At 41.1% G+C, this 25,171-nt stretch overlaps 1 protein-coding gene across 1 annotated transcript in view; it reads left to right on the top strand.

The window, feature by feature from the left end:
• The first annotated feature begins 1,154 nt into the window (after window positions 1-1,154).
• Window positions 1,155-25,171, top strand: part of fndc3a (fibronectin type III domain containing 3A) — a 42,410-nt gene continuing 18,393 nt past the window's right edge. The window contains 5 exon segments of the mRNA XM_034547827.1: window positions 1,155-1,576; window positions 4,062-4,202; window positions 16,754-16,778; window positions 24,481-24,557; window positions 24,659-24,899. Of these exon segments, the coding sequence (XP_034403718.1) occupies window positions 4,095-4,202; window positions 16,754-16,778; window positions 24,481-24,557; window positions 24,659-24,899 (451 nt within the window). The 5' untranslated portion in view covers window positions 1,155-1,576; window positions 4,062-4,094.

Consider the following 25,171-nt stretch of genomic DNA (forward strand, 5'->3'; position numbering starts at 1 on the left):
AAACCATATAACAAAAAAAGGGATGACAAACATGATTAAACAGTTAACTAGAACGTAAAACATCACTTACACGGTATGTAATACAAATAGCAACCAGCAGGTAGAGCCATGGATAGAAATGCATGACTTATTATTGTTTATGCTACAGCTTTACAAACCCTAATTTAAGGTGCTGGTATTTTATTTGAAGTTACATTCATAGCCTATGTGTTGGTGAGTATAATTTGGTGAGTTGGTGTGTAAAACTTGTGTCTTATAATAATAAACCGATAATATTTTAATAGTACTTCCATTTCCACATGCCACTTTAGACACAAGCTTAATATATTACAGATAGTTTTTGCACATGTGTGTTTCTTGGGTAAAATAAAAACACATTTCATTATGATGCCACTCATGATATGTAATATTTATGTTTTATTTAGCTGTACCAAAGGTTGTTCTGCATGTCTAAGTTGGAGTTTGGCACTGTTGCTTAACGTGGAATGTAAACACATGCTATGGAAATTTGTGGAAGTATGCACTGAGTGAGTTTATTGTGATTGATTGATTGTCTGTGATGTTATCTGTCAAACCTCAGTATAAACTTCCTTGGACTTTGTGATAATCGGGAGGTAGAGCCATGTAAATTAAGCGCCCATATGCAACCACAATGAACACCTTTCACATATAATGCCACACACGAGAGACCTTATGACTTATTAGATATACTCAGTGGTACCTAAAGTAAATACATTTTCTGTACAAGTAAGCAATTGTAAAAACTAAGGATCAGTACTAATATAGTATCCGTTAAAGGCAATACGATAAGGGTGGACCAGAAAATTAAATAAGGCGCTGGCCACGATTCAGTGCTTGGCAGGGCAGGACTGAAGGTCACATCCACAATTGAATGTGTATCTGACACGTTTGTTTTATGTTTCTCTGATACCTGCTTGGTCAACAAACCGATCACAGATACGTCAACCTTCAGGTCTTCTTTAAAACACTGAACATGTAGATAGACAAATGAAGTGCATTTGCACTGAATGGTGTACTGACACACAACAACGACTCAAGCTGAACTAAAACAAAGTGGCAATATTATAAATGTTTCTCTTCGCTATCTTGGAATTCGTCATGATTTGCTGTAACACACGCATGCGCACACAGAGCTCCGTAAGCGATGGTGAAATTCCCTGACTTTTATGCGAGCAGGGTTGGATGGAAAGTTATCTCGATAAAACTGGCGACCAGGCCGACATTATCGATGCTTAGCGCCATCCCCGTCGCTCGCTAGTGACTTCGCTGTGTTTTAGTCGTAGTCAATGCGATTGGTCGTCGTTTAAATTACGAGAAAAGCACCTCTTCGTCTTGCTAACTGTTAGCTCGGTGGCATTAGGCAGCTAACGCTAGCATGTCACACTGTGCCTTGTGTTTATATAGGTAGTTAGCAAGGTATCCGCCTCAGGTGTTGCAGAAGGTAGCTGGTCATCGGAGCCCGCTGACGGTAAACATTTCGGGAAGAGCCGCAGAGGAATTACCACCGTGCACCGGCGTGTCAGTCGAGACTGCTGCTGCTGTGCCGACTGACAGAGTGAGTAACGCTAGCTGGCAATAACCCTCTTATGTGGCCGACAGTCGGTGCTGCATTGTGTACGCGGACTCGAAGTAAACTCTCAGGTTGTCGTTTTGTGAATTAGGTAACTTCCATGTTGTGTTGCAGTTTGATAACGAGCAGCTAACGTCGTGACATAACGTTAAACACACACACCTGTAGCTAGAGTAAACAGTTGTCTTGGCGTTGGATAATGTAACGTCAGTCGTTACCTCTGAACGGTGATTTTCGTGTTGCTACTGCGACATGTTTGACATACTTTGTAGTTGATATCGCGTTACGTCGTAAGAAGGCAGCGCCGGGTTTAGCTTAGTGGGTACCGGTGAAGTCAAATGCATGCCCTGAATGTCTAACCAGCTGTTCCACCAGGTGAAGCTGTCTGGCATAGAAACACATTTCTCCAGGTGTTCAAGGTAAACCGCCGAATTGGAGAATTGGTTCAAACCTCGATCGTTACACACGTCATTAACGCTTATTTATCCTCCAACATTATCATGTTTTTTTCTGCCCTTTGTCTAAATGTTGTTTCGGCACAATGTCCTATTATTCCACCCATTCGGGGGTGTTTTCGCCATCTCACCAAAACTGTAACTGAAAAACAGCTGTTGTGCCCTTGTTGGCTCCTCCATTAGCCACAGTCAAATATGAGCGACAGTCAATAACAGATGTTGCCCCAATTTCGATGTAGAAGTAATGTGTATTGTGCTACAACCGGAAAGGCAGTGTACAGGCCGAAATGGACTTTTAACACCAGTGTCAGCTGGTCCGTGGGGACTTCTGATTTATGTATCATCAACTTTTATAGCCACATCTTTTCCTAGAGAAGGCACAGGAGCAAAGATGGGAAAGTACCTACACTGTATGTGTTTTTAGTGTAGGTAACGTAGCGCTTATTCAGCCTTTGCATGTAACTCTTAATACTAAACATTTGGAATGAAAACAAATCTGTATCACCCATTTACACTTTTTTGGAAAATGAATAATCAACCCTTAAATCTTATTTTCCAATGCGAGTATCGAATGCCATTTGTGTCTGTGATCAGGTTTTCCCCTTTACCTCTTCTGTCACTAAACCCTAGCTAGCTGTTGTGTTCTTGGCAAATTATTACAGTTTTGAGCATGAATCAATGTGAAATTATCTTGTTTTGGAGAGTGATATGCCAAGTGATTGCAGTGATTATATCACATGTCGGTCCTCCACTGATAGCAATAGTTGCCTCAAAGCCATTATATTGACCATCACACAGGGAACTGACTTTGTTGTTTAAGCTTAAGGATGGGAGCGGCTAAAGCTAACCGATAAGCCAGATCACTGGGAGGTTTAGGGACGCATGCGCTAGATTGTAATTGGGTTCAAGGACACATGTACCACATGCTCCATGTTTTTTTGTTGTTTTTTTTGACACAATTTTTGAGAGTCAGAGTTATGACTTTGCAGTGTACTATATGCACTATATGAAAGGAAACAGTTGCATATCAATAAACACTTTTCAATGTTGCTGTGATTTGTTGTTAATACAGAAACTTAGTTTGCTAACCAAAATTAAGGAGTGCAAATTGTAAGTGGAGCATGCATCATGTAGCAAGTACCAAATGGGATTAATAGACACCATTGACTCATGTCAATTTTGTCTATTGACACGCTTATAAGGAATTGCATCTGATCAAACCTCTTTTTGGTTTGCAATCAGTTTAGTTTGGATGGAATAAATATTCTAACTTGGCTGCACAGCTCATTGATGGCATCAGAAAATCTAGTTTACAGTCAGCTGAACTGGGCTGCTGTGCTATAATGCAACCAGTGCATGACTGGCAGTTGGAAAAAGTGGATGTGCTTTGAAATGAATTATGATCCATATTCCCACTCAGTGCGATTCAGCTAGTCACAGCGTCTTTATTGCAAACGGTGCATTTAGATTATTTGCGTCCCATTGCCCAACAACCGTTTCCAAATAATATTTCCAGTGTCTTTTATATATTGTGTTGTATGTTGTCACACTGTTGTTTGCATATGTTTTTTGCAATACAACCCCAAAAATGATTGCAACATCTCTCGAACTAGGCAATCTATTTTGTAGTACTCAATATGATCCTATCGAATTTGTAATAATCGGTACAAATACACATATTCATGCACCCATTTTGTCATCTAGCCATCCTTTCATCTAGCCATGATCCTTCATTTTCATAACCTGTTTAAATCTTTTCTTTTTATTATTCAACCTGTAAAACCTAAATAAATCCCACTTTCACAATCTTAACACAATCCTAAGCATTCACATCCTAACATTGTACAAATGGGTGATAATGTGCCTACTCTGTATACTAGGGGAGGGGAGAGAGAAGCCACATCCTGTTCTCAGCACAGGTCTAATGACTGGTTGGAAGACTCAAGATGATGACACCACAAGTCTTTCGTGGTATACTTTGTGCATTTTTATTGATTGCAGTGTCTTTGTTGCAGGAGTTCCTCTTCAGTGGTGTGAATGAGGGAGACATGGCAGACCACACCTCACCTTTGGAGTCCGGCCAGCTTCTCAGCCCTGAACTCCCAATTCTGGCCTCACCACCCCCAACCATGGTCAACGGGGAGGGCCCCCAGCAGGTACACTCAGATCCCTCTGCCCTCATGTCACCCTGCTATTAGTCAGAGTTGCTACATCATCAATTCTGATATGTCCAAATTCACTTTTAGCAATCTGCCTTATAATTACATTTGAAGGGCTTTGTTAGAAGCAGTGTCTCTGGCTTATCCTGTCTAATTGGACTCTTTCGAACAGTTTTGTGTTTGGGTCCAAGTAGTTGGAGCTGACAATAGGAGGGCAAAAAGCTATAATAGCTTGTGCTAACTTTTTTTGTGTTTGTAAGACATATTGGTACAATTTCTTGCATTACTCGTGAAATTGTACAAATATGTAAATGTAACGGACGTGAACAGGGCATGGAAGAAGTCGACTCAGAAGTTGATCTTTCTTGTATTTATTTCTGCAGAAGACAATAAAAACACACACATTGCCTTCTGGTCTGTCTTGCTGCACATCAGCTTCCACGAATAGTATTAAAACTTTTGTGAAGGAAAGACGGGACTACATTAAACAAAAGAAAACACATACCTGCAGAAGACAATACAAACACACACATTGCCTTCTGGTCTGTCTTGCTGCACATCAGCTTCCTAGACACGTAAAACAGGATTTATAATAGGTAAAGTATACATCAGAGCGACCGGATGTAGCTCATACAAACGGCGCCAAATGAAACATAAACTTCTACCGTCTAAAATAATGACACAACAGCTGAACACCATGATCGTACTAACGACCATTACCGCGTGTAGCAAACGGTTACATTTTTAAAAGAATATAACAAAATAGTGCGACATCATTTCCTCCACAACTTACCACGAATAGTATTAAAACTTTTGTGAAGGAAAGACGGGACTACGGAAGCCTAGGAGGCAAAGAAGAGGTGAAACGCAATTTCCACAGGAAACAGATTTAACTCTTCAAAATAAAATTCACACAAACACACACTTCAACAGGATCGTTGAATAATAAACAAAAATAAGATATAATACATTAAAAATAAGAAATAACAGAGTGTATTTCTAACTCCGTTACATAAACACACAATCAACTGGGCTGCTTTGCAAAGCTATGAATATTAATGCCTTAAAATGGAGTTAATCAGTGAAATTGGGATATTGTACATAGTGCACATAAAGCAATTGAGCACGTCCTTCAGTAGTCACACTAGAGGCAGTGACATAGTGTATCGAATAATAAATCAAAAAGGGCCTGCATGTGAAGTCGGTTATAATCACTGTAGAAAAATGAGATGCCACCGTGTCAATCGGTTTAATTTCAATTCATATTTAACTTTTGCTTCAAATTACTACAGCAATATAAAAAAAAAAAACTTTGACTCTATCGGGCTGCTTTAAACTCAATCTGAACTATTGTTTCTGATACATTTACTTTGACAACTTCATACAACTGGTAACTCTTGCGAAACCTTCTACGTTTGGTGCCTTGTTTTCAGATGTTAAACAAATTATACACATTTGGGTACGTATTGAAACAAGTACTGAAACAACGCAAACGGACCCGCTGTCCTCACATACCAATATGCTCATGCAACATATTTCACAGGCAACAGGTGCTTGTTAGTTAGGAACCACAACTCTCTCGGTTTTGATCGCAGCCTTTGCTATATGGGTACAGGATATGGGGCAATATCCCCCATCACCTCTCGTCAGTATCAGAGTGAGATTGAGTGACCCTGACAAGCCTGGGCTATTTCCCTGTCATTTTGATGGCCATCTGTTCAATTTGCTTAAGTTTCCATGACTTCCTTCTTGATCGGGTTTTACCCACAGTTGTATCTTTTCCGTCATTTCCTTCAGGCTTATGCAGTTTGTCTAGATAAGACTCGCTAATATTAGCTCTGCCCTATAAACATGCCTTTCTAGCCATCTTGTCATTTTCCAGTGGAAAGTCCCTCGCCTGAATCCGGCTTTGTTCACGCAGAGATCACATTTTGCTGAGGGTTGTGAGGGTGTTGTGCTCATGGTATTCAGTTACCTTACCACCTCTCACAAAGGTTACCTGATTACCTGTGCTCGTCCCCTGTCTGTGTTTACAGATTTCTTTTTTAATCGGAGCTAGAGGAATACAGTACTGCTACAGACGGTTCCTACCTGCTGCCTCGACCAATTTGAGACACTGCATGTTCATGATCGGTGAAATGTGCTATGAGGAGGAATAACAAGTATCAGATAACACAGAGCGCATGATGACTTTGTTTATGCATTTTAGTGTATTCCTCTGACATATCAATACCCAAATACATGATATACAATTGGATACTGAGACAATTAATGGCTATTGATTTAAAACTTTACATGATTTGATGTTTTTTAATTCTACATAAAATAAACCATGGCTAGCTTGCCTTAGATCGACTTCCCCTGCAGGTAACGTTAAATTATATACCACGTGTACCAAAATATTTTTGAAAGTATTTTATGGTTGCTTCATGTGGTACTATTTATAAAAAAAAAATGTATTTAGTAAAATCAAAAGATTTCTTTCTACCTACCTGTTTAATTACTGGAAATGCGGACTAAATGCCGTGCTTCCTTTTTATTGTTGGAGATGTTAGTACCTTGTAAGGGCTCATATAGCACATAAGGCGACTAATTTCATGGTGTCTGACTACTGATCGTGATAGGGGAGGGTGGTGAAAAAGGCATCCGTTTTGCATTATGCGATGCTGGGCCTTTTTTAAGGGCCTTTGTTTGTGTGTTGCTGTGAATAAGATGCAGCTTATGTGCATTGTGTGTCTGAGGAGCTGTGTAAATTACATGACAGCTGCAGAGTGAGGCGCAGGAACCACTGAAGGGGTCTGGGTCCTGACAGAGCGAGGCAGGACTGCGGTGACAGTGAAGAGGATTCACAACGATGGCTGACCCCTCCTTCGTTGACCTTTTTTAGTCGGCGAAGCTGCAAGGACACCTCATTCTTTGTTCTTGGTTTCTTTATCCGAGCCTCGGCTTGGTAGTAACGCTCTGTTGGAGCAATTATTCAGAGTCAGAGAGGAAGCTGTTGTCTAGGGGTCATTACCCGAGATGATTCCTTTTTAGAGATGACTTTGGCTACAGAATGATTCACTGCTTCCATCCAAGGTGTTCCTGCTCTTGTCATTTGGTTTGTAGCTATATTGGTAACGGATGAATCGGTTTGTTTCTGTCAATGTTCAAGCCCAGGTAATGGCTTATGTACTTAGCTGTTGTCTGTGCTGATGGCTGTATATTTTCTTCCATTTTCTTCATTTCCCTCTTTCATTAGACCTTCCATTTAATGCGTTCATGTTCTTTGTGCTTACATGCTTAATATTCTTCTGGTTTGATGTTTTTTTTTCTTTTCTTTTTCTGTGTTTGTAACCTAAAAGAGAAGAAAATGTCATAAGCTGAAAGTAGAAATGGTTCATGAAATGGGCAGTTATTTTCCAAAATATATTATCAGTGGTTATCACTCCCTGCTATGTCGTGCAGTTTGCTGTGAAAAGCCAGCATTTCTGAATATAATTTCAAGATTCTCTTGACAACACAATACTTTATAAGAATAGCTTTAAATGAAAAGTGGAGTGTAAGTGTTGTGTATTTTCTATTGATTTTAATTCCCTTTCTATTCTAATGTTGTTAGTCAAACATAATCATGTCCTTTTTTTAAATCGTCTAAAACACGAGTTGAGGTTTACAATGAGAAAGCTGTCGAGAAACACTCTGCATTGAATCGTCACTACAAATTGAACAGGGAGCACCCAGCCGTGAGTGTGTGGTCTGCTTGTGGCTGCGTGCCATGAGTGGGCTAATGTTACTGTGGGATAGTGAGACCTCACCCCCGACGCAGCCGTCTTTATTGCTGGCCTTGTACGCTTTAGCCAGACACAGGGGACAGGGCCTTGGACATGTGTCCTTCACAAGTTGCCTGAGGACTCAAGATGTTGTGACAAAGAAATTATAACGCAGCCTGCTCTGCTTGTCTCCTGGTCCGCCACTGATTTGTCTGTGAAGATGGGCCCACTCTTCGTCAACTATTGTGAGGAGGTGGACGGTGCGTGACTCAGTGTTTCGGACATTTTCCTCCAAGCCAGTGAGACAAACCATACCAGTATTGCACTATCATGCAAACCAATCAATACAAATACTGATCTGAGCTCCACTCAGATCAGTATTTGCACTGCATTGATCAAGATACGCACTGAACGCTTTAAGCAAACTCTAGTACAATACATCAAATGTCAGCATGTATGTTCAATATTGTAGAACATGGTCCATTACATATTAAGTAAACAAGCATAATATTAATCAAATGGATACTTAGCAGAACGTTCTGTTAAGTTACAATATAAAGTAATAAAATAGTATAACTTATAATTAAAAGTGACTAAAGTAGAGGTGGTAAAGTGATTTAAATTGTGTACAAAATGTGTTCACATGAGGTTTTGTAATGCAATACATTTTTTTGCACTAAAATTACAAATTTGTATTCTTCATATCAAATTCTAAAATTAGAAATCCAAGTCTCGTCTTCTGTCTTTTACTGCTAACAATCTAACTGGATGGAGCAAGACAAACCTGGGAGCAAAGTATCTGAGAGAGTAAAACATACATTTATGGAGAAGCACATATCAGTAAAAATGGCCAAATGTGAAACTACCTTGACTTTTCCCAAGAGCAAGTTGACTGACCAAACAAAGAGATCAAGCTAGAAGGATCTTAGCAATGACAACGCTGACATTCGTTTCAAGTACCTTTAACTATGATGAGAGTTTCTCTGGAAGGACTACACTCGGTACAGTGCTTCACAAGTCTGTGCTGTGTGGTAGAAGATCCAGATGGAAGGCTCTTACAACAAATTAATGTAACATTTTAAGAGGGCAAGAACCAAAAGAATCCTCAACATCTGCGCGAACTTGGAGAGAAAATTGTTGGAAAACTATAATTAGATTCTTTATTACTCCCCAAATTACAAACAAATGTTTGTCTATTGTTCAACCATGTTGGAGGAAACGTGGGGCAGTAAATGTAGACATTCTCATATTTTGGCTATGCCTGGAAATTGTACGGTTTTGGGGAAATTAATTCTGGGCTATGACTAGGGCTGCAACTAACGATTATTTTAATAATCGATTAATCTGTCGATTATTTGTTCGATGAATCGGATAAAAAAATTAATTTAAAAAAGCATTAATTTCCAACCCTTTATTCAACAGAACTTTTTTTTTATTGACTTATACGAGTGTAAACATTAAATACTGTGAAATCCATAATGATAACTAGTAAATACACTCAGACCTCAACCAAGGAGGCAGTTCTTTGAGGAGTCTGGAGTGATGGCTAAAGTCTGTGATTACGGAAACGTCATTGCACATTGCAGTCCTATTATTCCTGAACTGCTGCTTGCACTCACTTATATCGGCACGTTGCAGCAGGGTGGCGTTGTAGCGTGCTACACCTGATGGACAACGACTGGTGCGCCGCCAAAAACCTTCTGTGGAAAACTCACCGTCTCCCTTACTTTCCTGTCTCCAGGGGATCCTGCAGGGTGGAGGATCATCAAATTGCCTTGAATTTTCATTGCGCATGTGAGCGTATGGCATCAGCTGCAGGGAGACCAGGTTGGTTCCTGGCTAGTTCCGCCACTGGCAGGATTTTCCCTGTGTCATTTGGTTCCCGTTTCCTGTCCAACCAGCTGCTAGTTCACATCAACGCACAGTAAACAATTAAGAGGAACAAATAGTGAGACACCGGATCTCTGAGTCACCAACGTCTGAGAAGAAACGTCAGAGCTAACAGCCATGAAAGCACAGAGCTGGCCTTTTCTCCTGGGTAATAAAACACAGCAGTGGCCACCACAATCGATCCACACCCTTATTGCACAGGGTTTAACATTTACAGTGGTGGGAATGATATGCATTTTTTGGGGGGTGCGACAGTTCTATGAATTTGTGGCAGTGTATTTGTACAACTTTTAATTCCTGGTTTCTTTCATCCAATGTTTTGCTAAATAGATCATCCCTGTTGCTTAGTCATCTGTGTGAAAAGTAACGGTTACAGTATTCAAGCACCTTTTCTATCACGCTATGCACTTCCAAATGAAGTCCTCGTCCAGTTTGTGATGGAAGCCATACATTCAGTGAGAGTCATCCTATAGCAGGGGCATGGCTTGGGCAGAGCTTGACTGTATTTGACAGTAGCACTAAATTCAAGTTTATCGGAGCTGAGCCTCAGGGGATTGGGATTAGTGGTGCAATGGATCATAAAACTCACGGTTTGGATCGGAGTCACAGATTGGATCAGCACATAATACAAAAGATAGCAAATATAATTTCGAAATCCCTGATCATGTTTTTTTTGCCAGCGATACTAATTACTGATAATTGACGATCCATATTGGTTGAAACCGATCCCTTTATTGTTTGATTATACAGCTAGTCTACAAGGTTTCAGACAATTTTGTTTGCCACTATCCATAAAAAGAAATAGTCTTAACTACTCTGAAGTCTGTAAACCATAACAAATGTGTAACTATTAATTGATAGTCTCTTTCTTCATAAATACCCACAATTCAAATGATAAGAAAAAAAGAAAATTGTAATTTGAATGGATTAAAACCAATCTTGTCATTAGTAGTTTTAATGATGTAATATAAGCTGTTAGAGGTTGAGTAAACAAGCACCTCTTTCAAACAACTGTATTTATTCAAGTTTAATATCAAAACAACATTCTAAACACATCATGATAACGTTAAAATTAGCCCAATACTTATTTTCACTGAACAGAGCCTGAACGCATCATAATGTAACCAAACTGAACCTTTGGTCGTTTACAATGTAACATCAGAGATCGGTGACACGAAAAAGCATGAATGCCGATGTCCTGATCGCATATTTGACTGAATATCAATGGACAACGATCGCCAGTAAAACTTTATTTCACACTGTGATGGTTAACGATAAACTGTAATTAATCCATGGTCCACAAGCGTGCTGAACCTTGAGGGTGGATCCGTACGGATCACGGATCGACAGTGGTCCAATGCACCGATCCAACTCTTCCAGTCTCGATAGTGATACCTGGGCTGTGTGCATCGCCCGGTACCAAGCACTGATCCAGTGTGTAAATAATAAGCTGTGTGCCTCAATGTGTGGAATAGGCTGGGATCATTATTTTATGTGTAAGGAAACTTGACTTAAACATAGCTTTCCTAACTTTGTCAAACAAAATGTAAAAAAGAAATGCATAGATATAAATGTACTGAATAGTTATTTATTAAAATAATGGTATCCAATACCAGATTGGCCTATTGCCACAATACCTGATCCAGCTATGCAAGTCGGTATCGGACCGGCATCCAATATCGATATCTGTCTTCTCTAGTTTATGTATGTATAAGTGTCAAATCAAACCTGATTTTTTTTATATATATATATATATATATATATATATAAAGAATTGTAAATTAATATAGGAACATGGAAAAGTAATCGCAAATTAAATAACAAACATAGCAATTAGTAGGATAGTTAGTACTAACTCTCCGAAACAGGGCAGAGCTAAAACACCACAGGATGTAACCGCGGGGCGCTATTGACAAGTCTGAATTTAACAAACGTGCACAAATGGATCAGAGAGCGACAGAACTGCAACGAGACATCTACAAGTCCGGACAGGCAGCCGGTAAGAGCGGCTCTCTGAATACTGACGGACTGTGTTGATCACTGCCACCACTGGTTAGCGCGAGATGCTTCACAGGGCTCCGCAGCCTGCAAGAGGGAATTGTTTGACGGATATCGTTGGTGTAAAAGTATCTGGTTTATTTATGGTTAATTGTCTGGTGACTTTTTATATTATTTGCTATTTATGTTGGTGGAGGCACAGCTGGGATAACTGTGGTGAAATCTAGGTAGACAGAATGCACTGGTGCTTTTGCTTTAAACATATATATTGAAATGTGTTTTTCTGTTTAGTCTTCTCTCTACTTAATTGAGCTTTGTTTCATTAGATGGGAAGATTTAAATGGCTTGATAGGTTAAACCTACCTGAATACGAGGAAAAAAGGAACTAGTTGTTTATGTGAAATCCAATTTAAATCTGTGGTAGATGGATCAATCCCTATCAAGGGGAGGAACTGCAAAGGTCTAAAAAATGGAAACTTGACAATAAGGGTAAGTATGATTTAGAGCTGCAACAACTCATCGATAAAAATCGATTATTAAAATAGTTATAGCGCAGAGTGGAGCAAAAAAAAGCCGGTAGAGAGACCCGTAACGTTGTACGAAAACTAATGGTTATTTTCCCCGTGGTGGACGGCGGAAATAATAACTGTTGCTACGGAGACAAGGCCCCCCCCCCCCCCCCCCCCCCCCCGACGATTATGGGATGTCCACAACAAGTATAAAGCTGAACTAGTGGTTATTTATTCCGTGGTGAACGGCGGAAATAACAGTTTTTACGGATACAAGCCACGCCCCCTTTTCCTGCGGTTTATAGACTAGTTAAAAATTGCGGTTTATGGACAAGTTAAAAATTAGCAGGTGCGGCCTATAGATAGGTGCGCTCTATAGTCCTGAATTTACGGTACCTGTTACCTGTGCATTTTCTGGCACAGTTCTGTTGATTAAAGGGTTGGAAATTAATGCTTTTTTTTTGTTTTTTATCCGATTCATCGATTAACAAATAATCAACAGATTAATCGATTATTAAAATAATCGTTAGTTGCAGCCCTAGTATGATTGGCAGTTGCTTCAAGCAAGTAGAGGAACTTAATAAATCCATACATTTTAGACAATGCTACACAAAAACAGGAAAAAGTAGCGGTTCTCCCTCTTGAATGTCTAATATTGATGTAACATAAGGCAATCCTTTGAAATCCAAAGCAAAATATTAGCAATCTAAGTCTAAAATAATGAAAATATCTTGGTAATCCATCTATATTCTAAACTCTAATCGCATCACACAATACAGAACAATATTAGGCAGTTATCACTTTGAAGCCTAGATTGATTTATTTTTTGTAAATATGTGGGAATGGCAGTAAGGAGCAACAATGTTGCTTGCTGCCACAGGTTGCTTGTTTTTGTGTTGCCAAATTGAAGGCTTATTTTATCTATTTATTTGCTGAGGGTGCTGACAGCAAGCTTAACTGTCTACAGTTCAATAAATAGAATCTCAGTAGATGATTTACCAAGGCTTTGCCGTGGTCACTGTCAAATCTGATTGCATTTGATTATTCTATTTATCTGGACATAGTTTTTCCCTGCCAAAAAGACTGCATGTTTGGTTTATTTCAACATGTATTTTAGATGTATGGAAAATAAATCAACTTAAATGAGCCTAAAGGGGGCTAAATAAATCCCAATTTTATCTGATTCTTAGCATCATAACCATAACAGATCTTTGATTTGATCAATGCTAATTTTTTCTTAGCAGTCTCCAAAACAAGATTCTGACTTCATATTTCCCTAACAAATATATTGATCATTGCTGCTTGTTTTATTACTCCAATTCCTTAAATTGTTCTCCATTTTTACACAGAGTAAAAAGAAGGATTTAATTTTGTGGAGGATGTGCCATAGGCGTACCCCTTGCGGACCAGTATCTGTAACGCGCAGTATCTGGTAACTTGGCACATGCACTGACAAGCACTGTCTCTTTAAGGAACGATCCATTGAGAATGAATGAGGACAGAAGCACTGAATACTTCTAAGCTCTTGTTTATTGTGTCGCTGTACAAATTGTGTCCCTGTTTTGACTGTCAGTGGGCTGCTTTGTGATCTTTGAAGACAGCGGAGAACTCAGGGGTGCAATTGTCGCTGAACGCTGGAGCTCTGGAATTGAACTCCCACCACCTCATCTCCTCCCACATCGATCTGAGTATTAAGAGAGTGTGTATGGCATGTCGCTCTGTGAATGGGAGAGCGAGCCAGCGCGAGTATGAAGGGGAGGTAGAGAAGCGGGCTGAGGGAGTGGGACTGTAGCGTAGTCGTACATGTCAGCCTGAGGCTGCATGGGTTGCTCATCTCCCTCACGCCATTGTTGTTGTTGTTGTTGTGAAAAAAGGCAGAACAAAGGACTCCCCTTGGTATGGAACCCCTATACCTTTTCTGGCTTAGCTGTGTTATGATCACGCCCTGATGGAGTGCTATTTAAATTAACCACATGAAGGAGTACAGCACGCGTTAACGGAGCTGGCACACAGTCAGTGACAGAGAAGGGAACTGAATAGCAAACCGAGGCATCGTCCCTCTCATATTTGGTTCCGTTTTCTTGGGTTCATCCGCCTCCTTTTTTCCAAAGAGTGGACACTGCTGATAAGGTTTCAATTCCTTGGTCTGGCACGGACATCGCTGTGGCTCATTTATTGAAGGGGTTGCTGTGGATACTGACAGTAGGGAGGCTGTACTGGAGCCAGAGGCAAGAGGGAACAAGCCGCCCTGCTGCAGAGAGTGCCGCTATGGAGCAGATGAGGCTGAACCACGCTAAGCAAGCATGAGATTTTTGTGAAGGCTGCATCCAGCGCAAGAGACCAAGCCCCATCCGCCTACATAGCTCCTGCTACACTCCTTGCCTCTCACCAGCTTCTCCCTGGATTTCGTGCAGGAGTTGATGGAGGGTGTAATGGATCAGCCCAGCCAGATGTGTTGGCATCGCAGGTCATGTGATTTTCTGATGAGGGTTGGGTGAAGTAGCAGAGGGTCTGGTAGACCCTAGAGCATTTTTATTTTTTTATTTTTTTCTGACTGCGTGAATAGCGACGCCTGAATGAGAAAAAGCAATGCGGGCAACAGTAAGTAGCAGTCGCATCTTTTCCAAGCACAATTTCATGCAATGAATGTATCTGTATTGATTTCAATGTTACTTCCACTGCAAGGATTACATTGGTCAAGGGAGGAATCATAGCTGTGGTGTTTGCTTCACGAATAAGAGGAGGTGGACAGCAAACATACACATGCACCTGGCTGTGAAGGGCTGAGACTTTGATTTAGTTAAACCCACATTTCCCAGCATCACCTCCTCCCTCCCACCCCTGCCATCTACACTTGCTGCTGACGCTGCCTGTGTGGGTGTGTATGAACATATGAGCTTCTGTGTGTGGCGGTCAGAGGGCTCTTTCCGCTCCCTGCTGAGCACATGAATGGGAGCAGTGTCGGAGATGGAGGTGCTGATCATTTCTGTGCTTGAGAGCCATTTGCCAGGAGAGTGTAGTTCCTATGACAGCGACTTTGACAAGAATGAGGTAACTAGCGCCCACACAAAGTGCCGGGCAACTAAAACCCTAATTGCGTTTGTTATTTTTGTTAAGAGTTAGGAGAATGACAAATCTCTGACCTAATAAGTGAATGGAAAAAAAATAATGTTTATTTATTTTATTTGACAGTAGTCCAATGAAAGCATCATTGTCAGTAATGTTAAATGTTTTGAAAAGTTTGTTCCTTTGACATACTGCACCGTTTTTTCTGAGGCTTATTCTTGTTCAGTTCTGAAGTTGTGCATTGCATTAACACATTACAAGTTATCAAGTTAAACATTCAACCTTTTCATCTCATTGATTTACAAAATGAGAGGCAAGAGGAATCATATGTTTGGTTCCATGCCAAATTGATGTTTCTCTTTGTCGCCTTTTTAGTTATTGGTTTATTAAAGTCATCCACAAAATCTTTTAATATGCTTTGTGCAACCAAAATGACCAAAAATGCATATTTGATGTGTAGTCGAAGCTGCATTTATTATACCGTTCTGCTTATGAGAAAAAATATCCCACAAACTATGGATGATATTTCATGAAATTGGTAGTGAAAACTGTTGTAGAACAAGAGCGTATGTATTGATTGTGTGTGTTAAATTCAACACTCCCTTACACGCACACACACACCGTTTTCCAGGTGTGGTAGTGATTATTGGTGTTAACACTTGTCTCCCATGTGTTTAAGAAAAAAAGAAGAAGAATTCCCCCTCCCCACCAGATTAATGAATGCTTGTCCCACCAGCTAAATTAATGACCAAAGTCAACACTGGCAAAAAGCATGCCCCCACTTTAACCCCCGCAGTCTGTAAGTCTTCCTCTCGGTTCATTTCTCCTGCTGATTTAGTTGCCAAAATCAGCTTTCTACTGAAAACAATTGGTGCAATTGAAACCTACGTTTTTCTTTGTGTCTGTTGCCCTTATTTTAAGCAGGCCGTAAGCACTTGTCCCATTGAGGGCAGCTTGGTGTGTTTATGTTCTTAATGATGCTGTCTTATTTATGTTGCTGGTAAATGCATCTGCCAGTGATGGCTCCATATAGGGCATCATTAAAATGCCAAATGTTTCCCCATTGTCAATTTCAGGTGACTGTATTATCAGTGTAACAGCAAACACTGTTTGTGTTACAGACTGTTGTTGATTGTGGCTGCTGTTATTCACACTAGAGAGTTACAGAAATCTTGAGCAATCCTAAATTGGCGCCATGCCAGATGGACTTTAACCAAAAATAAATGGACTGACTTCTGTTTACACATGTAAAGTTGCCAATGGACGAAAGGCTGTACAACAAGTCAGGAAGTTAACTTGGATAGTCCAATGAAATGTGGCATGTGTTTCTCCACAGGTAATCCTGGTGCAGGTAAACCCAGGTGAGTCCTTCACTATTCGGCGAGAGGATGGTCAATTTCAGTGTATCACAGGTAAGACAGCTGTTCTCTTATGTGTTTACAATTTAAGTGTAATTTTGAATTCAAAATATGTCTGAAAAGCCAGTGGTGAAAAAAAGGTTATTACAGAAATATATATATTTTTTTATTAGTATATGGATATACAATTCAAACCCATGTCATTAACACCTTTGTGCATGAAGAGAAAAATGTAAATAAATACCATATTGTTTAGCCTTAAAGAAACAAAACAGGGTTTATGCATTGAAATCTATGAGTACTCACCCTTGCTACAAAGTTTTTATATGCTTTGATCGTTTACTTTTTATACAGTTCAGCTGTATCGTACCATATGGTTTTGATATGCCAATCTCAAAAGCAACAAGATTAAGACAATTATTTGATCAATATGTCATGCAACACTGCACAGGCATTTAACAGTACCAGTCATTGTTGGAGCTTCTTGCCACGAGTAGGGCACTACTGCTCCAGTAGAGAGTGCTGAAGTGAGAGCGACATATTGAGTTTCAAGGCATTGTGACCGCAAGACAAATGCCTTCTTGGCTACACAGGGCTGCCTCCAGGAAATGTATGGATGATTTAAAAATGCTTAGCACTCTGCTTTTACGATCTATGGAAAGTTATATCACGATGATGTGCAAAACCTCAAAATTAATTTCGTTAATTTCTTGAATATAATTATTTTTTATTTATTTGTATTTGTTGTTCTGTAAAAAATGCAGACCCATTCAAAGAGATTGTGTTTCGTTTGACCAATTAGCACGTTTTCAAGCTCTTTTGTATTTGGCTTATGAATATAAAGTGATATTTTCCCCGCTGAAATTGACTTGAGAGCTTTTAATCTCTGTGCCTGCTTGTGCAGGTAATTATGTCAAATCAAGAGGCCCCAAAAATCATCTACACATGAGATTGCGAAAGCTCTTCCTGGTAAGAGCAAATTTCATGTAGGCGCTTAAAATCACACTGAGAAGTTATAATATGCGTATCAGTATAATCTGATAAACAGAGCTCGATATTGGCTTGAACCTTTTTATTTTCCACAATCACCTTCAACTGGATTCATCCAGCTTTTTTCAGTATGTGCAGTGAAAAGGGGAGGCGATTGGCCAGGATGCATTGACGTATTTTTACAGGAATGTCAAGAGGATGACAGTGATGTCTCACAGCTGACATCATCTTCATTCATTAGTTCAGGGACTGGGATGTTCTGTGTACATAAATGCATTTTCTTTGGTTTTTTATTTAGTACTTCCTGAAGTATGATGGCAGTCATTTACTTCTCAATTGTTTGTGATTACACTGGCTTTGTGACTTCAACAAAGAAGTCTGGCTCCAACACGTCGCTGCCATTGTGAACAGAAGACAGCTGTAGTAATAGGAGGTAGAGCTGCAGGGCCATAATTATAAATGATTATGATAAAATAGATATCTGAAAATTATTTGCTTTGTTTTGTTGTGCTCCGTGGACGGCCCTCCGTGTATTGACATTCTGAAAGATCACTGCCACTCTTTTCTGTTAAATGTTCAATTTGAATAGATAAAGAAAGATAAAGGATGTCAGCATAATGAAGGTTTGTGAGTGAATAATTATTGCTACCCTTTGTGTCCACAGTAGGCAGGCGCTCGGCATTTCAGCATCAATTTAATGAACCACGTATAGACTTGCTGATTATCCCACTGGTATTTCTTGACACTAGCCTTTGACTATGCCTTGTAACGTACATGAATTAGAATGAAACAATAAGCCAGTGCAATCGCCCCCTGGCATCCAGGGATGGATGACAAAGGACTAAAAGCAGTCATATAAAGCCATCATATGGTTCCTTAACGCAGGGGCTTCTTCTCCCTACTCCTGTCTGACCGAGCTCCCACACTGGCCCTCCCCTTATGAGCTGAGTAAACCTCCCTAATAGGGAGCGAGCGTACATAGTCTCTCTCCATCAGAGGAGAAACAAAGGGAGAGAGGTGCCACATAGATCAGTGCGACTGCTACTACTGGCCTGTCCACAGGGTTGCACTCATCTCTCTGTGACGTGAATAGAGGGATGACTCACCACTTGCAATGCAACGAGGGAGGAAGAAGAGTGTGTGTGTGTGTGTGTGTGTGCGGCGGGCAGGCAGCCATGTATGTGCGTGTGGTTGGTCAGTTTGGTTTGTTGTGTGTTCACAATAACGTGTCTGTGCGTCTGTGTGTCTGTTGTGCATATGCATGCTTTCACCCTAGTATGCACCGACGGGGACAGCATGACACAGTTCCGAAGCCAGGATGATCCGGTTTACACATATTTTTCAGGATTTGCACCATCCCACACCAATTTGTTTATTCAATTATGTATTTTTAGCAGCTAGATGTGTGTAATTGCTTTGTGTTAAGCATGACAGCCTGCTCAATACAAACAGTAAATCTCATAAAATGCAGTGCATGGAAGGCATGTTCCCTTTTTGATGTGTGCCTCGGAGGAGGGGCCAGGGAGACTTATTAGCGTGGCCATCAAGTCTCTTCCTGCAATCTGTTCTCCTTGCCATACGGAGAGTTCCGTATGCGAGTGGACCTTATGACCCTCCGTGCTCCATGGATCGTCTTCTCTCTCTGTCTGCCTATGTAGATCTGAAGGCTATATCACCCAGCAATAGATCACCTGATAAGCTTGGTGACTGAGGCAAGTCAGCATCAGGACCACTGGGTTGATTAGGTCCACCACTTTATCTGACTCTGATTCACATCACTGTGAATGATTCAGTCTCTGGTTGATGGCTGAAAGCGTCGTCTAGTTTCACTTGGCTTACTGAGCCTGATAGAGATCAGGCTCAAAAGCCAAGACAGCCATTCGGGCATCTCGACAGGGAGCTAAAGAGTTTGTGAGTGTCTGTCTGTTAATGTTGTTGCATACACACACCTAGCTCCGTTTGTAGTCATTTTGCCAGTGTCCTCTTGCCTTTTCTCTCTCTTAGATACCGGTTGGTCAGTCAGCCCATCTGCCTATGTCCCTTATCTCTGATGCCATAGCTGTGAAACACCTCGTCTCATTCCTGATGGTCTTTTTTATCAGAGGGACTTGAGGCTGTCATGTCCTCTGTGCCAGGATGTGCACTGTTGTGAGGGTGTATCTACACTCTCAATACACTAGTGTGGTTTGTCTTGACATAATTCAAATAAAATTGACTTTTAGGAAGCTCCACTGCTGCAGTAGATATTTTCCGTAATGGGTCTGTTCTGTACAGAAGATGTGGACGCAGTCTCCATGACATCACCCATTGATTTGTGGACTGTCGTTTTGAAGTCTTGAGTTAGGTCACCAGAGTCACCATCTTTTTTTTGAAGTGACACGAGAGAAAACACTGATAAAGTTAAACTTTTAAGCTGAAAACACGGACAACATTGTCGCAGGGACCTGTCAATCACAAGGTTGCTACGCCGAAAGCATACCCTGCTTTATAGTCTATTTTATTCTAAATGGAACCATCATTTACTCAATGAACTTCATGCCATATCGAAGAATACCATAAACTCATGTTTACTGAGGTATCATGTTGGAAATCGGTCATTCAGTTGGTCATTTTCTCATAGACTTATTTTTGCAACAGGAAAGTCTTAAGTCTACTCTTAAATGAGGTGACTGTCTGCCTCCCGGACTGAAAGTGGAAGCTGGTTCCATAAAAGAAGAGCTTGATAACTGAAGGCTCTGGCTCCCATCCTACTTTTTAGTAGGTTTCGTTACATGAAAAGACAGTGGTTTTAGAATGGAATCTTCATATCCTGAATGGAATTTTCATATCCTGAACGGAGCCAAATAATTAATTATTTAAAGAAATCTGGCCCCTGTGGTCATGGCACTTCTTTCGCTCTGGGTTTGTCTGGCTGAGAGCTGCAGCAGTGTAATGTTTCTGTAACGAGCAAAAGCATTAAGGTTACTGATTCCCTCACCTCCTGTAAACGTCATTCATGCTGGTGGATTTTGTAAGCACCATGGGGGGATGCCTTTTTAAAATGTCAGCAGTTCAGACAAAGTTTACAAACGCCTATCTATTCTTTTTGAGATTCTTATTCATTTATTCCATTGTTTACTGTACAGCTTCCTCCCTCTGGCTCAACACAGCATGCCCTTTTCTTATTTTTCCACTTGCTCCTCTCTATGTGCCTGGATTGTTCGTGGTCTGGCGCTAAAGGGCATGTTGTGGAGAAATAGCCCGGACGAGTGTGTACATCCGTGGCTTTGTAATTAGCTAATAGAATGTTACGTTTTTTGCAAATTACCGCTTGTTTAATTGATGGAAGATCTTTCCTGCCTGCAAGAAAAATATGCCATGCCATGCAAAAAGAGAACAATTTGCCACAGTGTCATCACCAAGAATGAAGATTAGATTGCAATTAGTACTTTTTTTGTTTTACTGACTGTTCAGTACTTGGCCCCTTTTTCCATGCTTGGCTGTAATTGTTAACCTCTGTCAGTCGGCTTGCCTTCCCCTGCCTATCCTTTCTCTCATCTTTTATTTGTGGATGGAGACAATTTATTAGCTCTAATTAATAATCAAGCCTGCTCCATCTTTATAGGCTTACAGTTCATCATGTTGCCATTGAGAGCTTAATGTGAAACAACGCTGTCTCTCTACCTGTCTCACTCTTGTCTTAACTGTCTGCGTGCCCTTCTTGATTTTCACATCCTTCTCTTAACCCAGCCAGCCTCTAGCTTGTTGTCTTCTATTTATTCAGCGTTTCTAATTGAGGGTTCATTTGCACACCTGATTAAACCTGACTGTTTGCTTGGATTGTCCGGCCGTTATTTGGGAGCCGGAGTTTGCCAACTTTCCTTGGCTTGAAGTATGCCTTAGAAGACCGTTGCAAAGTCCCACTTGAGTTTGTTTATAATTCAATCCGTTTTCAGACGAGAGGAAGCCAGTGGGTGCTCAAAGTGGCGTTACCACCCTTTGCGCACCTGTGTCTTACCCTTTTGATAAGTCTCTCCCTCGGCTTTTTCACCCCACCTGAACCATTGTCCCTGTCTCCCCGCGGTAATCTTCAACCCCCTCTCAACTCAGACACGCCGCACCAGTTGATACTGTCTGCCTGCCCCAGGGGGCGTGGAGGTGAAGACGGGTTATGTGATGTTGACGATAGATGACGGTGTTCCCAAAGTGTTGCCCGGCCTCTGTTTACACTGCCAGAACGGGCATCTTGTTTGTGGCTATTCTTGGCTCTGTGGCAGCCTGTGGAGGAGGACTGATGTTTTTCCTGTGGCCACTTCTTCTGGAAGGCTGGCACTCCACGACCACGTCAGCACAACCAATGCTCCAGTTGACTGAGGCGGAGGGAAGGGGAGGGGGGGGGGATGAGGATGTGGCCTTTTCTATTTGATATCTGTCAGCACTCATGCGTCAGCCTGATGTAAAAGCGAGTGGGTGTTTCCTCCCCCCCATTCTCCACCCTACCTCTCTTTCTCTTTCTCTGGTTGTGTGTGTGTGTGTGGCTCCCTGATCCTACCTCCCTCCCCCTAAGCTTTCTGATGGTCCCCTCCCCCCCTTTGCTCTCCAAGTCGGTACACATGAAGCGTCTCATTCTAAACAGGCGCATATTGTATGCTAATGTCATTCCTTAGATTTCCTGTTAGTCAGACTGAAATTGCCTTTATCAGTCATCACTCAGGTGCACGGAGGCACTTGGCACAAGCAAGATATAATGTATTAATCTTAAAAGTGAGTTGAGTGAACACTGCACACTTTGAACTCTCACTCAAATGATGTTAATCTGAAATCAACGCCGATTGAGCCAGTGCGACTGCCTTCAGCTCTTCATGCTCCCTGATTGAGATTTGATCAATGCCAACCACTGTACCGTGATCTGGTAGGACTCTTGCTGTACCATAGCTTCCTTTTTATAGCTCAGTGCTGGGCAGCATTGAACCATATAAGGAATGGCAGGTTAGAAATTGAGTAGTGTCAAAATCCAAACAGCTATATTGCCTTGCAAACAGTGTCTCATTATTGACAACTAAAACTATTGCAACCCCCCTACAGTAAACTGTATGATCTTTAGGAGGTTCAAGTTTATCGAGCTGCCGAACGGTGATACGGTAAACTGAGAGGTGTTTCTAATATTTAGTCATTTTATTTAGGACAAAATATAAGAAACTCCCAGTATAACACATTGCAAACCAAAAGCGCTGCACACTTTACAAACTGTATAAGACTGTATGAGCTTGGAATCGTCCTTATTCACATGTTACTCTCCCCCGAGAAGTGTAGCCTGGAAATCAGCACCTGGGGAGGTGGTACGAGACGTTAGAAATGGGAGGTTGCAATGCGTCATTAAAAAGCAAGCCTCTATATTGTAGGTCCATTATGGCTGCTCATTTAGAAGAAAGTGCCTTCTCTCTGCTGATGCCAGCTTTGACAAAATGAAGAGAAAACTCCTCCTCAGACAGGCTGATGGGAGGTCAGTATGTGTTGACATCTGGCGCTGAGGCCCCAGTGTTTACGTCTTAGGTTTGTAAGAAGAGAAATGTGTGAATGTGCAAACTTAGCACCGAGTTCCCTCTCTTTCTCTCTCTCTCAGGCTTTCTGCTGCTCTCACTTCTCTGAGCTGAGCTAAGCCGCTGCACCGGACCCTACAACAGACCCATGCAGGGAACTTTGTTCTTTTGTCAGCACTTTTATAGAGTGGCCTTCTTGCGTTTGCCAGTATTAAAAAAAATAAAAATAAAATATAAAGCCTTTCTTTGCCTGAAAAAAAAGAATATTCATTCATAATACAGCTGGTTTTAGAAGAGTGAATCAACTGTAGGGATTACTGTGTTTGAGTTTGTTAAATGCCAAAGGTGGCAAGATGGGAGGATGGTTGTCCAGGGTTATGGTTATAAAAGCCAATTTATTATCTGTGTAGAAGATTGAAGGAACAATGCTTGGATGGACAATAAAAAAATCTATTTTATTACAAATTCGAAAGCACTGTTGACTTCTCTCCTAATGTTTTTATAGACAGCCCCTTCTGACAAAGTCTCATGCAATCACCATGTTTAACATTCTGTTGCAAATTTAGGATTCTTGGTCAATTTTGGATGTATAGATTTATTCTGAATCGACAGTTATGGTTTGCTTCTGTTAGCTGGGGATTCCCCAAAGCCGCTGAGACTTCTGGGTACTACAGTAGTTAGAGTAGGCTGCTGTACTAAACTGATGTTAAAAATCATGTGAATGGATAATGGCAAGTCATCAGTATCGTCAGAGAAAAGTCTTAAAATGGAACTTTGGCGTCAGCCAGAAATGAACATTTAAACGTTTACAATAAACAAGGCATGGCTTACATGTACATTACCTTAGTTGAAGTAGTTGTCTCATGGCCAGTTATTTGGGAGGTTATCTCAGTAGACATGATAATATGTTAATTCCAATACAGGACAGACTTTTTCTCTGCCTTTTTAGGTGAAAAGAATGTGATTAACGGTATTGGCAATCGACCAAAATGAGCTTTAAATATTGGATAACACCAAACATGTAATATACTGCATCCCTATTTGTTATGAAAACATTTGTTAGTTGGACCCAGACTAGAGCTTGAATAATTCAAGTCAGACTAGGGGCACACTACTACTTTCAACACATCAACCAAGATGAAACAGCTGTTAGCCCTCAGGGAAAGTGTTTGATCTAGCTCCTTCCTTTTTCACAGGTCCTGCTCAGGTTCCCATGATGTCTCCAAATGGTTCAGTGCCTCCAATCTATGTGCCTCCTGGATACGTTTCGCAGGTATTTATTCTGTACTATTTCTAGTGCAATGTTTCGGATTGGCATCTGGTCGAACTCGGAGCAGCGCTGATATTGGCTATGTCTGTGTGTTTCCTCTTCAGATCATAGAAGAGAACGGAGTGCGGCGGGTTCTGGTTTTACCTCAGCAACCAGAGTTTCACCCAGGGGGACACTCCCCTCTCCACCACCCTCCGCCCCACGCCCACCTGCCTGCCTTCATCCCACACCCTGCCATGATGCCCCAACCACCCCACCTGTACACAGGCCATGGCGGGGGCGTGGGTGACATGAGCTCTCAGTACATCTCCCAGTACCATCCAGCTCATATCTACTCAGAGCATGGTGAGTTGGAGCCAGCGGTGTCCGAGCTGTATTGTTATATTAAGACATTATTTATTTGTCCCCAGCACTTAATTTGCACAGTGGAGTTTTATAATCAAGGCCTGAGTCAAACTGTTAAGTCTTCCTGACTCTTTATCTCAGGGGGTTTACCTCTGTAGTGCCCAGTTATTTATATCCCCTTCGTAATAACCTTAGTTTGCTATTTATTGACCATTTTCTATGGCTGCCAGACTGGTCTTTATTGTATTGCTGTCTGTATCTACACTAACTCA

Source organism: Cyclopterus lumpus, chromosome 13 (genome assembly GCF_009769545.1).
Source record: "Cyclopterus lumpus isolate fCycLum1 chromosome 13, fCycLum1.pri, whole genome shotgun sequence".
NCBI lineage: Eukaryota > Metazoa > Chordata > Actinopteri > Perciformes > Cyclopteridae > Cyclopterus > Cyclopterus lumpus.